The sequence below is a fragment of a genome, assembly GCF_019968955.1.
Source record: "MAG: Porospora cf. gigantea A chromosome Unknown PgA_NODE_787_length_11082_cov_321.423, whole genome shotgun sequence".
Classification (NCBI taxonomy): Eukaryota; Apicomplexa; class Conoidasida; order Eugregarinorida; family Porosporidae; genus Porospora; species Porospora cf. gigantea A.
Window position 1 is genome coordinate 1 of NW_027151898.1, and position 11,082 is coordinate 11,082.

The 11,082-nt window shown below is 56.9% G+C and overlaps 6 protein-coding genes across 9 annotated transcripts; 4 read left to right on the top strand and 2 right to left on the bottom strand.

Annotated features, from left to right (window-relative positions):
- Nucleotides 1–479: 479 nt before the first annotated feature.
- KVP18_000746 (uncharacterized protein) lies at nucleotides 480–1,514 on the bottom strand (the record flags this gene model as incomplete). Its single annotated transcript, XM_067950112.1, has 1 exon — nucleotides 480–1,514. The coding sequence occupies one exon, from the start codon at nucleotides 1,512–1,514 to the stop codon at nucleotides 480–482; it is 1,035 nt and encodes a 344-aa protein (XP_067806284.1).
- Nucleotides 1,515–1,538: 24 nt separating this feature from the next.
- Nucleotides 1,539–2,516, bottom strand: KVP18_000748 (uncharacterized protein; the record flags this gene model as incomplete). The annotated part of the gene is made up of 1 exon (XM_067950114.1): nucleotides 1,539–2,516. The coding sequence occupies one exon, from the start codon at nucleotides 2,514–2,516 to the stop codon at nucleotides 1,539–1,541; it is 978 nt and encodes a 325-aa protein (XP_067806286.1).
- Nucleotides 2,517–2,532: 16 nt separating this feature from the next.
- Nucleotides 2,533–2,880, top strand: KVP18_000747 (uncharacterized protein; the record flags this gene model as incomplete). Its single annotated transcript, XM_067950113.1, has 1 exon — nucleotides 2,533–2,880. The coding sequence occupies one exon, from the start codon at nucleotides 2,533–2,535 to the stop codon at nucleotides 2,878–2,880; it is 348 nt and encodes a 115-aa protein (XP_067806285.1).
- A 45-nt stretch (nucleotides 2,881–2,925) lies between these two features.
- On the top strand, nucleotides 2,926–7,505 carry KVP18_000744 (uncharacterized protein; the record flags this gene model as incomplete). Of its 3 annotated transcripts, XM_067950108.1 has the most annotated exons (3): nucleotides 2,926–4,797; nucleotides 4,826–5,070; nucleotides 5,099–7,505. In XM_067950108.1, the coding sequence occupies 3 exons, from the start codon at nucleotides 2,926–2,928 to the stop codon at nucleotides 7,503–7,505; spliced, it is 4,524 nt and encodes a 1,507-aa protein (XP_067806280.1). The 3 variants fall into 3 exon arrangements, with proteins under 3 accessions (XP_067806280.1, XP_067806281.1, XP_067806279.1); XM_067950109.1 differs by lacking the exon at nucleotides 5,099–7,505 and having other exon boundaries at nucleotides 4,826–5,074; XM_067950107.1 differs by lacking the exons at nucleotides 2,926–4,797; nucleotides 4,826–5,070 and having other exon boundaries at nucleotides 5,373–7,505.
- A 22-nt stretch (nucleotides 7,506–7,527) lies between these two features.
- Nucleotides 7,528–8,586, top strand: KVP18_000749 (uncharacterized protein; the record flags this gene model as incomplete). The annotated part of the gene is made up of 1 exon (XM_067950115.1): nucleotides 7,528–8,586. One exon carries the CDS (start codon nucleotides 7,528–7,530, stop codon nucleotides 8,584–8,586), a length of 1,059 nt encoding a protein of 352 aa, XP_067806287.1.
- A 25-nt stretch (nucleotides 8,587–8,611) lies between these two features.
- KVP18_000745 (uncharacterized protein) lies at nucleotides 8,612–11,058 on the top strand (the record flags this gene model as incomplete). 2 transcript variants are annotated; one of them, XM_067950110.1, is made up of 3 exons in its annotated part: nucleotides 8,612–10,303; nucleotides 10,332–11,007; nucleotides 11,039–11,058. In XM_067950110.1, 3 exons carry the CDS (start codon nucleotides 8,612–8,614, stop codon nucleotides 11,056–11,058), a joined length of 2,388 nt encoding a protein of 795 aa, XP_067806282.1. The 2 variants fall into 2 exon arrangements, with proteins under 2 accessions (XP_067806282.1, XP_067806283.1); XM_067950111.1 differs by having other exon boundaries at nucleotides 10,332–11,054.
- Between the last annotated feature and the right edge of the window lie 24 nt (nucleotides 11,059–11,082).

Here is an 11,082-nt window from a genome sequence, read left to right on the forward strand (position 1 = left end):
GCGCGTGCACAGCGAGAGGAGCGTGCACAGCGAGAAGCGCACGCACAGCGAGAGGCGGAGGCTGCGCACCAACAGCGGGAAGCGTACGCACAGCGGGGAGCACATGCACAGCAAGAGGTGCATGAGCATTGGGAAGCCCCAACAAAGACTCAAACCCGAGAAGACGCGGAAAGCCGCCCTTTTGGGGAGTCTCGATGTCTGGCAAGACCACTGTCCGTTATTCAGGGATCAGTCGGTTTGATGCCTACCCGGACTCTCCGCCAAGCCGAGAGTCATTACTGGGCACAAGCAGCCACTACCCGGCGGTACGACCCCTCCAGTGCGACAGTGACGCGCGGCAGACCGCACTGGGCGGCGGATGTGGTGCCGCCGGCCACGGGTCCCGCATATCGCCTGCCTCCCACCCAGCCAGACCGATACGGACCAGACCCAAGAGTACCCAAGCCCATGTATCCCTACGTTCATAGATGGTAATGACATTATGCACAGCAGCCTTTGCGATGCTTGCCTCGGAGCTGGTGACGAGGGCGTACGTCAGGGAAGAGATGCGCCGAGCGTCGCCGTTCCAGAGCAATCCGGTCTTCAGGGGGGACGGTGCCCCAGTCTGAGAGCGCCGTAGGGAAACTCAGCACCGACGGGGATCGGATCCTGGGGAAGTCTGCCTGAGTGAGTCGCTCGCTGCTGCAGTCCTCTTGAACCGCGCTTCTGCGTTCGTCCCGAGGCGCGCTTCTGCGTTCGTCCCGAGGCGCGCTTCTGCGTTCGTCCCGAGGCGCGCTTCTGCGTTCGTCCCGAGGCGGGCTGCTGCGTTCGTCACGAGACGGGCTGCTGCGTTCGTCACGAGACGGGCTGCTGGTTGACGATCGATGACGGCGGCGGGGCGACCTAACCGTCGTCGTCGTCGCGACTTGATTTCGACTGCGAAGGGAGTGGTGGTCGTATTCCTTGCTGGTGGTGGGTTTGGCCTTCTTCTCGTGCGTGCGCGTACCTGAATGCTTCCTTCGGTGTCGTCTTCTCATATGTTTGTCCCGGCGTTTTTCGTCTGTCTCGTCCATAATAGGCGGTAGAGCCTGGCCATACTGGTGATTGAAGTAGGGCAGTAGCATAGGATAGCCAGACACGGCGGTGTTCCTGGGATCTCTCGGCACCAGAACAGGCTGCAGCATTGGTTGGCCGCCTATTGGTTGACCAGGCTGACCTCCCACAGGCTGGAAGGCGTACTGAGGCATGGGGGGCTCCATCATCTGTGGAACGAAAAGCGGCTGCCCTGGCTGGTTAACCTGCAGGTGCGGCGGGTACATGCCGTTCGGAAGGAAAAGCGGCTGACCTGGCCGGCCTACCTGCAGGTGCGGCGGGTACACGGCGCGAGACCTGCGGGGACGCCTCCGACGCTCGTGTGTACGGCTGGGCTGCGCCGCGGAAGCAGCCCTAGGTCGGGGCTTCTGCTTACCGCTACGGATGTTGTATGGTTCAATCTGGTACGAGAAATCCCAGTCAGATGTGGCGTCGCGAGTCATAATTAGCTTTTTGTTGTATACAAACTAGAACGCCTTCACCTTGTTGTCGAAGACGGCGTTGTCTAGTGTAAACATGACCTCCGAAAAAAGCTTCGTGATCTCCGTTTTCTCCTCCGAGTGCTCCTGACCCTTTGCTGCGGTGGTGGTGTTCAAAATCTGGTGTTCATAGTCCTTGGCGTAGATCTCGGCCAACGAGAGCTTACTCTTTTGGTACTCCAGTTCGATCTCGGCCTCTTCGGCTTTCTTCGCTGCATTGGGATCTGGCGCCGACTTATGTTCTGGATCATCAAAAAGTCCGTCCTGAATCCGTTGCTTGATGACCTTAACCAGTCGCTCATCAAGTCGCTGTGCGAAGTCGGTGGTCGCGTGAGACTCGTCGTCGAGCTCTTCAAGCTTGTCCTCCAGCGACTCACCGACGGCGGTGTGAGGTCGGTTGAACTGCGGCAAGTCCAAGTCCTCCTCGAGGAGTGAGTTTTTGGGTCGCTCGTGGGCGTAGGCCTCACCACGCATGGTCCAGTGCTTGTCCGCAATGAGACCCAGCTCAAGCCGCTCAATCTCGTCAGCAACGGCTTTCTGCTGTTGCACCAGCTGCCGATTGGTGCCGTCAGCAGCCTCCTCCGAATCCTGGTTCTCCTCCTCTGACTGCAAGTCATCGACCTCAGACTCCAAGTCATCTCCATCAGACTCTTCAGCTTCAGTGTCGTCGTCAGTAACGGCTTCGTGAAGCTCTTGGTCGTTCAATGCCTTCATCAACATCGCATCATCCGCATCATCATCCTCTGGATCCTCCCAATCTTCGGTGTAATTATTGCCCTCCACCATACGGTCGATCGCCTCGACATCCAAGTCGGCCGGCTCCTGAAACTCTCCCTCAAAAAAGTCTTCGTAGTTGATTTCAGAATCGGAGTCCCCGGCGTCTACAAGAAGATCTGCGACAGTCTGGTTCTCTTTGGACCTCTTGGCAGCCGAGATCAGTTCGTCTCCTCTTCGCTTCTTACCCATTCACAAAACGCGAATTATGGCCAGCGGCTTGTCACAGTATCGATTCCTCCAGAAAGCGACCTTCGCTGAGCAGCAAGGTCAGGCGGACGCTGCTCGGCGCGAGAGGATGGAGTGGTGCGTCGAGGGATACGAGCACCTCAAATCTGAAAAGGATCTTCCATCAGACGATTTTGTGGGAGGCCGATCTCGGTTCGAGGCGGCGACTGCGCTGCCTGTAAAGGTCATATGTCGGAGGTCGTATGGCCGATTCAACCCCGCCGTGGAAAGCATGGCTCAAGAGATAGAACGAGTTGTGCGTAAGCGACAGGACAACCACAAGGATGCTGCCTTCGCCGCTCAGATGGAACGCATCAGAGAGCGGTAGTCAGCGAGCAGCACGTGAATTGGTATTGGTGTGAAATAAGCGATTATGCACCGCGACCCTGCGGATCTATACACCCCTCCAGTGACGTCGTATGTCCTCACGGATCCTTCGTGTCTAGAATACGCTAAAGGTGCTGTGGGAGACGACACCACAGCGCGCGCAGCGCCTGCGCCAGCCAGAAAAACACTGTTCTGGTTGCTTTGCGACCAGAGCGAGGACCTTCCTACGGGCAACGCTTTGGTGGAGGCGCTGGTGAAGAGACACGACATGCCCGCTGATGACTTGGTCAACTCACTGGTGCATGATGCAGCGCAGTTGGACTTCCATTCCAGCTTTTGTCCTACAGGGGTCTTCGCCGAGCGCGCCAAGACCGACCTGGCCAAGTACAGACGGAAGCTGCAGGCGGTGCAGCTGCAGATGGGCCAGGGCAAAGTGGCACCAGCGAAGGAGCCTGTGATTCCGGAAAGCCATCTAACATTCCTGCTGGAAGAAGCCCGTTGGCTTGCCGCGACACTGTCGACGGAGCGCGTCGCTCGCGGAAAACTGACACGTCATACAGCACTGGGTGCCGCGAAGTACGTGCATACTACGGCGGAGCGACTTAGCAAGCGCCGCGAGGAGGAATCGAGACGCAGTCGGACGCAGTGCAAGGCTATCGCGCAGCAGGTGGTCTCCTTCTGGAAGGTCGTAGAGCTCGTGGTGGCCCGTAGAGCGTCGCAGGTGCTCTTAAAGTGCTACCACGAGCGGCGACTAGCTCGGCAGCGTTCATTTGTGCGGGACGCTCGGAGATACGCACGCAAAATCGCTATGTCCCTCCAAACCGGAGGCGACGCCGAGCAGGAGGAATCGGAGCAGGAGGACGTCTCCGACGGCGACTGGGGTTCGCAGGAGGAGGAGGATGCGGACCTGGATCGCGAGCTTGACGAGAGCTCGTCTGAAGAGAACTCCGAGGACGAGGTAGAAATGCTCAAGAAGGACCTCGAGGAAGAAGTAATGCGACTACCGGGTGTAAAAGCACAGCGCGGAGCCGATGAGCCAGCACCCTCAATCAAGCGAATCAAGGGGACTGACGGGGTGAAACGGGAAAAAAAGGTCCACAGCGCACTCGCTACAACGCAGGTGGCCACTGCCAGCCGCGTGGAGTGTCCTGCAATAGTACAGGCTCAGCTGCGGCCGTATCAGCTGGAGGGTCTTCAATGGCTCGTGGCCCTGCACGACAACAGCGTTAATGGGATTCTAGCTGACGAAATGGGACTCGGAAAAACAGTTCAGACTATCGCGCTTTTGGCCCATTTGGCTGTGAAGGAGCGCATCTGGGGCCCTCATTTGGTAATCGTTCCAACGTCTGTCATCTATAACTGGAGCGCCGAATTCGAAAAGTTCCTCCCAGGTTTCAAATTGCTCGTGTATCACGGAAGCAAAAAGGAGCGCGAGCGAAAACGGCAGGGGTGGGCTGCCCCATTCAAGTTTCACGTCTGTATTACCAGTTACAGCATCGCTGTAGCAGATGCCAGCGCTTTTAAGCGAAAGCCCTGGTACTATCTCGTCCTCGACGAAGCGCATCACATCAAGAACGACCAGAGTTTGCGTTGGCAGACCCTACTTTCATTCAACAGTCGGAGGCGCTTGCTGCTGACAGGAACGCCGCTGCAGAACAGCCTGGGTGAGCTGTGGGCTTTGATGCACTTCCTCATGCCGCAGCTGTTCGGCTCCACCACTGAGTGGCGCGAGCTTTTCTCGGACCCCCTTAGTAGCGCTATCGAGCACGCGAACGTGAAGGGCGAGAAGCCTCTCATCCAATCATTGCACGCCATCCTCAAACCCTTCCTCCTAAGACGCTTGAAGCGCGTCGTAGAGAAGGAAATGCCCATGAAGCTAGAGCATGTGCTGCCCTGCCCCCTGTCGAAGCGTCAACGAGTAGGGTCGAAGAGCGAATTTCACTCAGGCGCTGTACAACGACTTTCTTCACTCCAAGCACTCACGAGGCGCTCTAGAGAAAGGCGACTACATGGGCATGATGAACGTACTCATGCAGCTCCGGAAGGTGTGCAACCACCCGGATCTACTCGAGTCTCGACAGATAGACCTGCCGACGCAGGTCGATGAGCTGACTATCAAGTCCACCGTCCCTCGGGAACTCTGCTTGTGGCTGTCCCCTCACGAAAGCGCTGACTGGACCGTGTCTGACTGGTGAGTCTGGTGTTCCGTCATTACACAGCCTAGGAGATAAGCTGGACCTCTCTCTCCATCCTCTGACATCGTTGATCACCTCAGCTGTACGGGGAGATTCAACCTTGGCCCACGTTTCAGCGAGGGCGCTGCTACCCAGACTTCGAAATCTGGCGCCTCCAGATCCCTTCTTCTCCACAACCTTCGAAGATCCCGTGGGCCCTGCTGCTTGTCCTCCGTCGGAATCGTATTACTGGGGAGAAGAGGGCCTCTACGACGTCCTCGGTGACCCGGGGGACCCATCTTTCGGTCTCCCTGAAGCTATGATTGCCTGTTCCCCAGAGAAATCTGCACTTGAGCCGTGTTTATCCCGCATACGTGCCGCGGGTTCATGGGTTCACTACCAGTATGTCGAGTGGCTCCGGTTCCAGGCTGAGGAGGACTTCGTGTCCAGTTACTTTGAAGTAGCACTTGGGAAGCCCTACCGACATATCTCAGAGGCCTCCCACAAGCAGATGTTGGCCCAGTTATCGGGTGGTCAAGTGGCGTATCCGTCTAACCGCGCCACACCCTACCCAGTGTCGCCGCTGATGGGTCCAGGTATCGTGCCGCCCTTCGTCGAGCTTGCCAGTAAACGCATGATGAGGCTGGCTTTCCCTGACTATGACGCGCGACCAGACACTTACAGCCTGGCGCGGCAGGCCGTGCAGCCGCCAACGCCCCCCCTACATCCGATTTTCGGGCGTGGGTTCCTAGAAAAAGGTCCAAGGAACACCCAGATGGCACATACGTGCCCGATCCCGCTGCATGCGCTCCCGTCAACCGCATCCGTCGGAGCGACGATCAGCGACGCTCCGGTGAATGACTGGGCTCGCAAGCAGCAGCAGCTGGCAGCGGAGGATGCTGACAACCGACGCGCTGGGCGTGCGGAGGTCGTGATGGGCGGCGCGCTGCGAGACCCCACTACCATGCAGGCGATACTTCATGACACGACGCCGGTGGTTGGAGGGGACCTACGACGTCTCGTGGATATGCGGCGATACTTCTGTCACGCGAAGGACCTCGACAGCAGTTCCGCCGAGAGTGTTTTGAACCACAGCCCTCTGGTGAAAAACTTGTTCCCGACTCCAGTCGAATCACTCGAGAGGTCCTCCGAGCTCTCGAGACTTTTTACTTGCATTGTGAACCCCAGGATGAGCGGGCGAGGACCTCAAATTAGGTTATCTGGCCCGGGAGTCTGCCACGCCAAACAGCAGCTCGCTCCCGTCACGGATGCGGTCACCGAGGCCGCTCAGGTATTGGGCACCTCTCGTGACATCCTCTTTCCGTCTAGGGTCGCCATCCAAGACGATTGCGGAAAGCTTACTGTCCTTCGCGCCCTGCTAGTACGTTTGCGATCGGAGGGTCATAAGTGCCTACTGTTTACGCAGATGTCGAAGATGCTCGACGTGCTAGAGACGTTCGTCAACTTGCACGGCTTCTCATATGTCAGACTCGACGGCAGCACTAAAACCGAGCAACGAATGAATGTGGTGGATCGATTTAACAACAACTCCCGTATCTTTCTGTTCATCGCTAGCACCCGAGCGGGAGGCATCGGATTGAACCTCACAGCGGCCGATGCTGTGATTTTTTACGACAGCGATTGGAACCCGGCTATGGATCGGCAGGCTATGGACCGCGCCCACCGCATCGGACAGACCCGTGACGTGCACATATACCGCCTGTTGTCGCAGCACACCATCGAGGAGAATATATTTCGGACGCAGCTGCAGAAGCGACTTCTGGACGACGTGGTGGTCGATGCTGGGAATTTCGACACTGTGCAGAGCGAGTCGTTCCTTGCGAGGACCAGCGTCTCGTCTCTGTTGACTGAGCCGCAGTACGCTAACGTAGACAGTGAGGCTTACTTCGAGCTGTACAAGACGCGGATTCTACACGACAACACGCACGACGAGGTGGAACATGTGGTCACGAGTGCGGAGGACGTGCTGTTCGAGGAAGTCATCGCCAAAATAGAAGATCCAGAAGATCACATTGCACTAGTCGCTTCCAAGAAAGAGAAGGAGGCTTACATCCATACCTTCACCCAGGACTTCGCAGACCCCACAGCACCTGTGAAAGAGGACGGCTTCTTTCCCGACGCGGAGGAGAACGCTGCAGTTTTTGGACAGAGCTCTGCGCTTGTGCCTGCCTGGGGCGTTCTCGGCGAAGATCGCAGCTGCCGCAAGTCGCGGGTGAAGAGTACGCTGGAAATCGACGACAAGACGACGCTTGAGGCCAACCCAGTGGTCCACTTCGGCGTCAACTGGATGGAGACCACTGATATGTCATTAGGGCTTGAGAAGAAGGTGGACGCGACCCTCGTGCGCCTCATGGCGCTGGACGGGACCGTGAGCGACCTGGAAGGAGACTCGAAGGATGGGGAGAGTGACGCTACAGTGACTAGTGACTGAACTCGCAAACAAAACCCCATTAATGATTCCTGGATCAGACGCTGTGTTCGTTGAAAGTGAGAAGCTCGACGGCGTTCGTGTCTCTGGTGACGTCCAAGCCTTGAGGAATCTCGACAGCTTCATCGACCACTTCAAGACATCAGGTTTCCAGGCAAGTAACTTGGGCTTGGCCATTGAGGAAGTCAACCGTATGCTAATGTGGCGACTCAGCGACGAGCCCTTCAATCCCGACGTCGAGGGCGACGAATGGGAAGACCTCACCGTTCGAAAGACGACTCGTTGCAAAATTTGGCTAAGTTTCACGTCCAACATGATATCATCTGGCGTTCGGGAGTTGTTGGTGTTCCTGGCCAAGCATAAGCTGGTCGACGTCTTCTGCACTAGTGCGGGTGGCGTCGAGGAGGACCTGATTAAGTGTCTGGGTGACACGTATCTGGGCGACTTCAACTTCAAAGGCAAGGATCTTCGACCCAAAGGGTGGAACCGCATAGGAAATCTTCTTCTGCCCAACGAGAACTACTGCAAGTTTGAGGAGTGGTTGCAGCCGCTGTTAGACGAGATGTTGGTCCAACAGGAATCTGCGGGAATGAACTGGACTCCGTCTAAGATGATTAAGTTTCTAGGCGAAAGGATCAACGACGAGTCATCACTGCTGTACTGGTGCGCCAAGAACGACATTCCCATCTTCTGTCCTGGAATCACGGATGGCTCTCTGGGAGACAATCTCTACTTCCACTCATACCGAAACCCAGGTTTACGTATCGACGTCGTCGAAGATATCCGTCGAGTCACCGAAGTCTCCATTGCCTGCAAGAAGTCTGGGATTATCGTACTCGGAGGCGGCATCGCAAAACACCACATCTGCAACGCCAACATGTTCAGGAATGGCGCCGATTTCGCAGTCTACATGAGCACCGCTCAGGAGTTCGATGGTTGTGACAGCGGTGCGCGTCCGGACGAGGCCGTCAGCTGGGGGAAAATAAGGCTGGACGCGAAGCCAGTGAAAGTCTTCGTGGAAGCTACAATCGGGTTCCCCTTGCTGGTTGCCGGCAGCTTCATGCGTTACGTGAAAGATTTTTAGAAATTCGCTCTGTATCCGTACCGACATGAACCATTCCTTCCTGCGGATGCTGGAAGTGCTGGTAGGGGAAGCTGTGTTTTACGCCGAGTTCATTACAGTGCACTTTGAGGGAGCCACACGAAGACTATTTTTGGTTATGGGCCAGCATTTCTTGCACTTCCTCCGCCGTGACGGGTTCAATGTGGTGCCTAGATCTCAGCTGCCGTACGCAAGCATTGGACGAGTCACTACGTTTGCTCTTCATAAAAGAATCATCGTGCTGGAACTGGACAACTCTAGACCTGAGGCCTATTCGAGCGTGGACTCCCTCTCGCTACGGTGCTTGTCCGGGCCCCAGCTGCTCCAGCAGCTGCATATTGCGTGCTCAACGGACTCCCTAATCCGGCGGGGAACCCTCACACCCCCTGAGATGGTGGTGATGCGTTACGAACGTCCCAGCGTCCCACCCAGCATGGAGACGCCAGCCCACACGGCGCCCGAGCCCTTCTACAAGACGCTGTCCTTCTCAGTGGCAGACCTCTATAGCGTATGGCTTTTTGACGACTATCGGATTGTGGCCAAAGGTATGTTTCGGTCTCCCCGCGGCTGCGAGATAACTGTGACACCGCTGCTGCCGGAGAGTCTGGAAGCGCTGGAGTTTGAGTCACGTTTGGAAATTCAGCATCTTGCTATTGACGTTGAGAGTCGGTTCTACGCTCTATTTCCCGGCGCCAACACCCTAATCAGCAACTTACATCCCAAGAAGATGAACTTCGGCGGCGCCATAGAGCAGTGGACCTCCTGGGAGCTCATACTCCAGACCCCCGAGTGGAATTTGTTTATTGGTATCGTTCGACACCTTCGAGTTCCGCCTTTCATGGATCAGGTTCGGGACGTTATCATTGTGTTGAAGATGGCGGAGCTAGCGAGAGTCCGGTCGCGCACCTCGTGGCATAAGTTGCGAGCCGAGATGCATCTCGCGGTGGACTCCCTCCAACCCTACGTCGTCCATGATACCTGGTACAAGAGCGTTATTGAGTGCTGGGCTGACTGCCTAGCCCTGCCGTGCCAGTTGGCGATGTTCACGCCGGCGCCTCTACGCACGAAGCCGTTCTGGCATGCGTCAGCGAAGGGTTTTGTGCTGGCGTTGGTTCATTTTTTCAAAGTCGAGAAGGTGTTGGATGGAGCTGACTATATCATACTTAAGCTTGGCGGGACGACCGAGACGCCAAACAGTCCAGCAGTGGCGCTGAATGCCATCGTCAAAAACCCTCCAGGGCTTCCCACGGAAGTCGACACGCCGTCGCTGCTGCAGCAGCGAAATGTGTGGAGCTACAAAGTGGCCCAGTACTTGGCTACGTTCATCGATGAGGGTCCAACAGCACCGGAGTTCACGCTATGCGACGTTTTTGAAGCCTTCATCAAGTTGGAGGGGAGGGCTCGGGAGGCCGTGGAGCAAGTGCTCTCGTTCCTATTACACTACAGGTCCCCGGACTTTTCCAAGCCGTGGGACAAGTCCCTAGATGCGCTAGGCCTGCTAATGAAGCCTGCGCTGCCACCCAAGCTTGACGGCGCCTTCGGTATCTGCGTTGGACGCGTCATCCTTAGGCTGTTCAGTTCTCGAGATGTCTATCCAGAATTCCCCCTGGAGATCTGCGGCAAATTCGTTCTGCCGTCCTCTCACCTGCCCGCGGCGCTCAAGGCGGATATGCTGCGAGCGATCGGCAGCTTGGGATCCGTGAGGTGCTCGCCACTCCCACACTCAGACTCTCACGGACTGGACGGTGTCCAAGGTTCTGCCGGAGGTCCTGCGGCTAACCACCGACTTCCAGGCCGGCGAGGAAGTTCAAAAGGCGGCTACGGCATGCCTGGTGAACATCACGGCTACCAGAGCTAACTTGCGGAGGGCGTTGCTCGGCTCGCCTGTGGAGGCGATCGTCAGCAGCCAACTCAGACGGGGTGGTCGCAACCTCAAGGCCGTTGCTGCCAAGCTCGCCTTGAACCTCTCCACGCGAGTGGGTCACAAAGCACGACTCATCGAGGCGGGGTTGCATAACGTCATCGTTGACCTTTTCGCGCAGTCTATACCTCAGATTCTTATGACCGACACGGCAAGGATGCAGATTACGTTCGATGCCGAGGTCTCCAGCGAACAGAAAGACGAGGAAGCCAATGTGATGGCAGACATGGTGGCCAAGAATCTCGATCTGCTGGTGGACTGCGCCGGGGTAATCGGCCAGCTGTCCGTTGACGACTCAGTCGCCATCAAAATCCACGACCGCTTCCCGGTGCTAGACTTCCTGCTGGTGCTGGTGTCAATGGCAAGACCGCACTCCGTGCATATGGCCAAGCTTCTCTTCGCGGTATCCAAGTTTGTAAAGCTGAGTTGGCGGAACCAGCAGCGTGCCGCCTTCCACCTCATGAACAAAATTCTCTGGCTTTGTCAGGTACCGCCCAGTCTAGCTTCAGGCAGCGACCCTACGTTGTGGGTGAATGTGGCGACGCGGTGCTTGGACG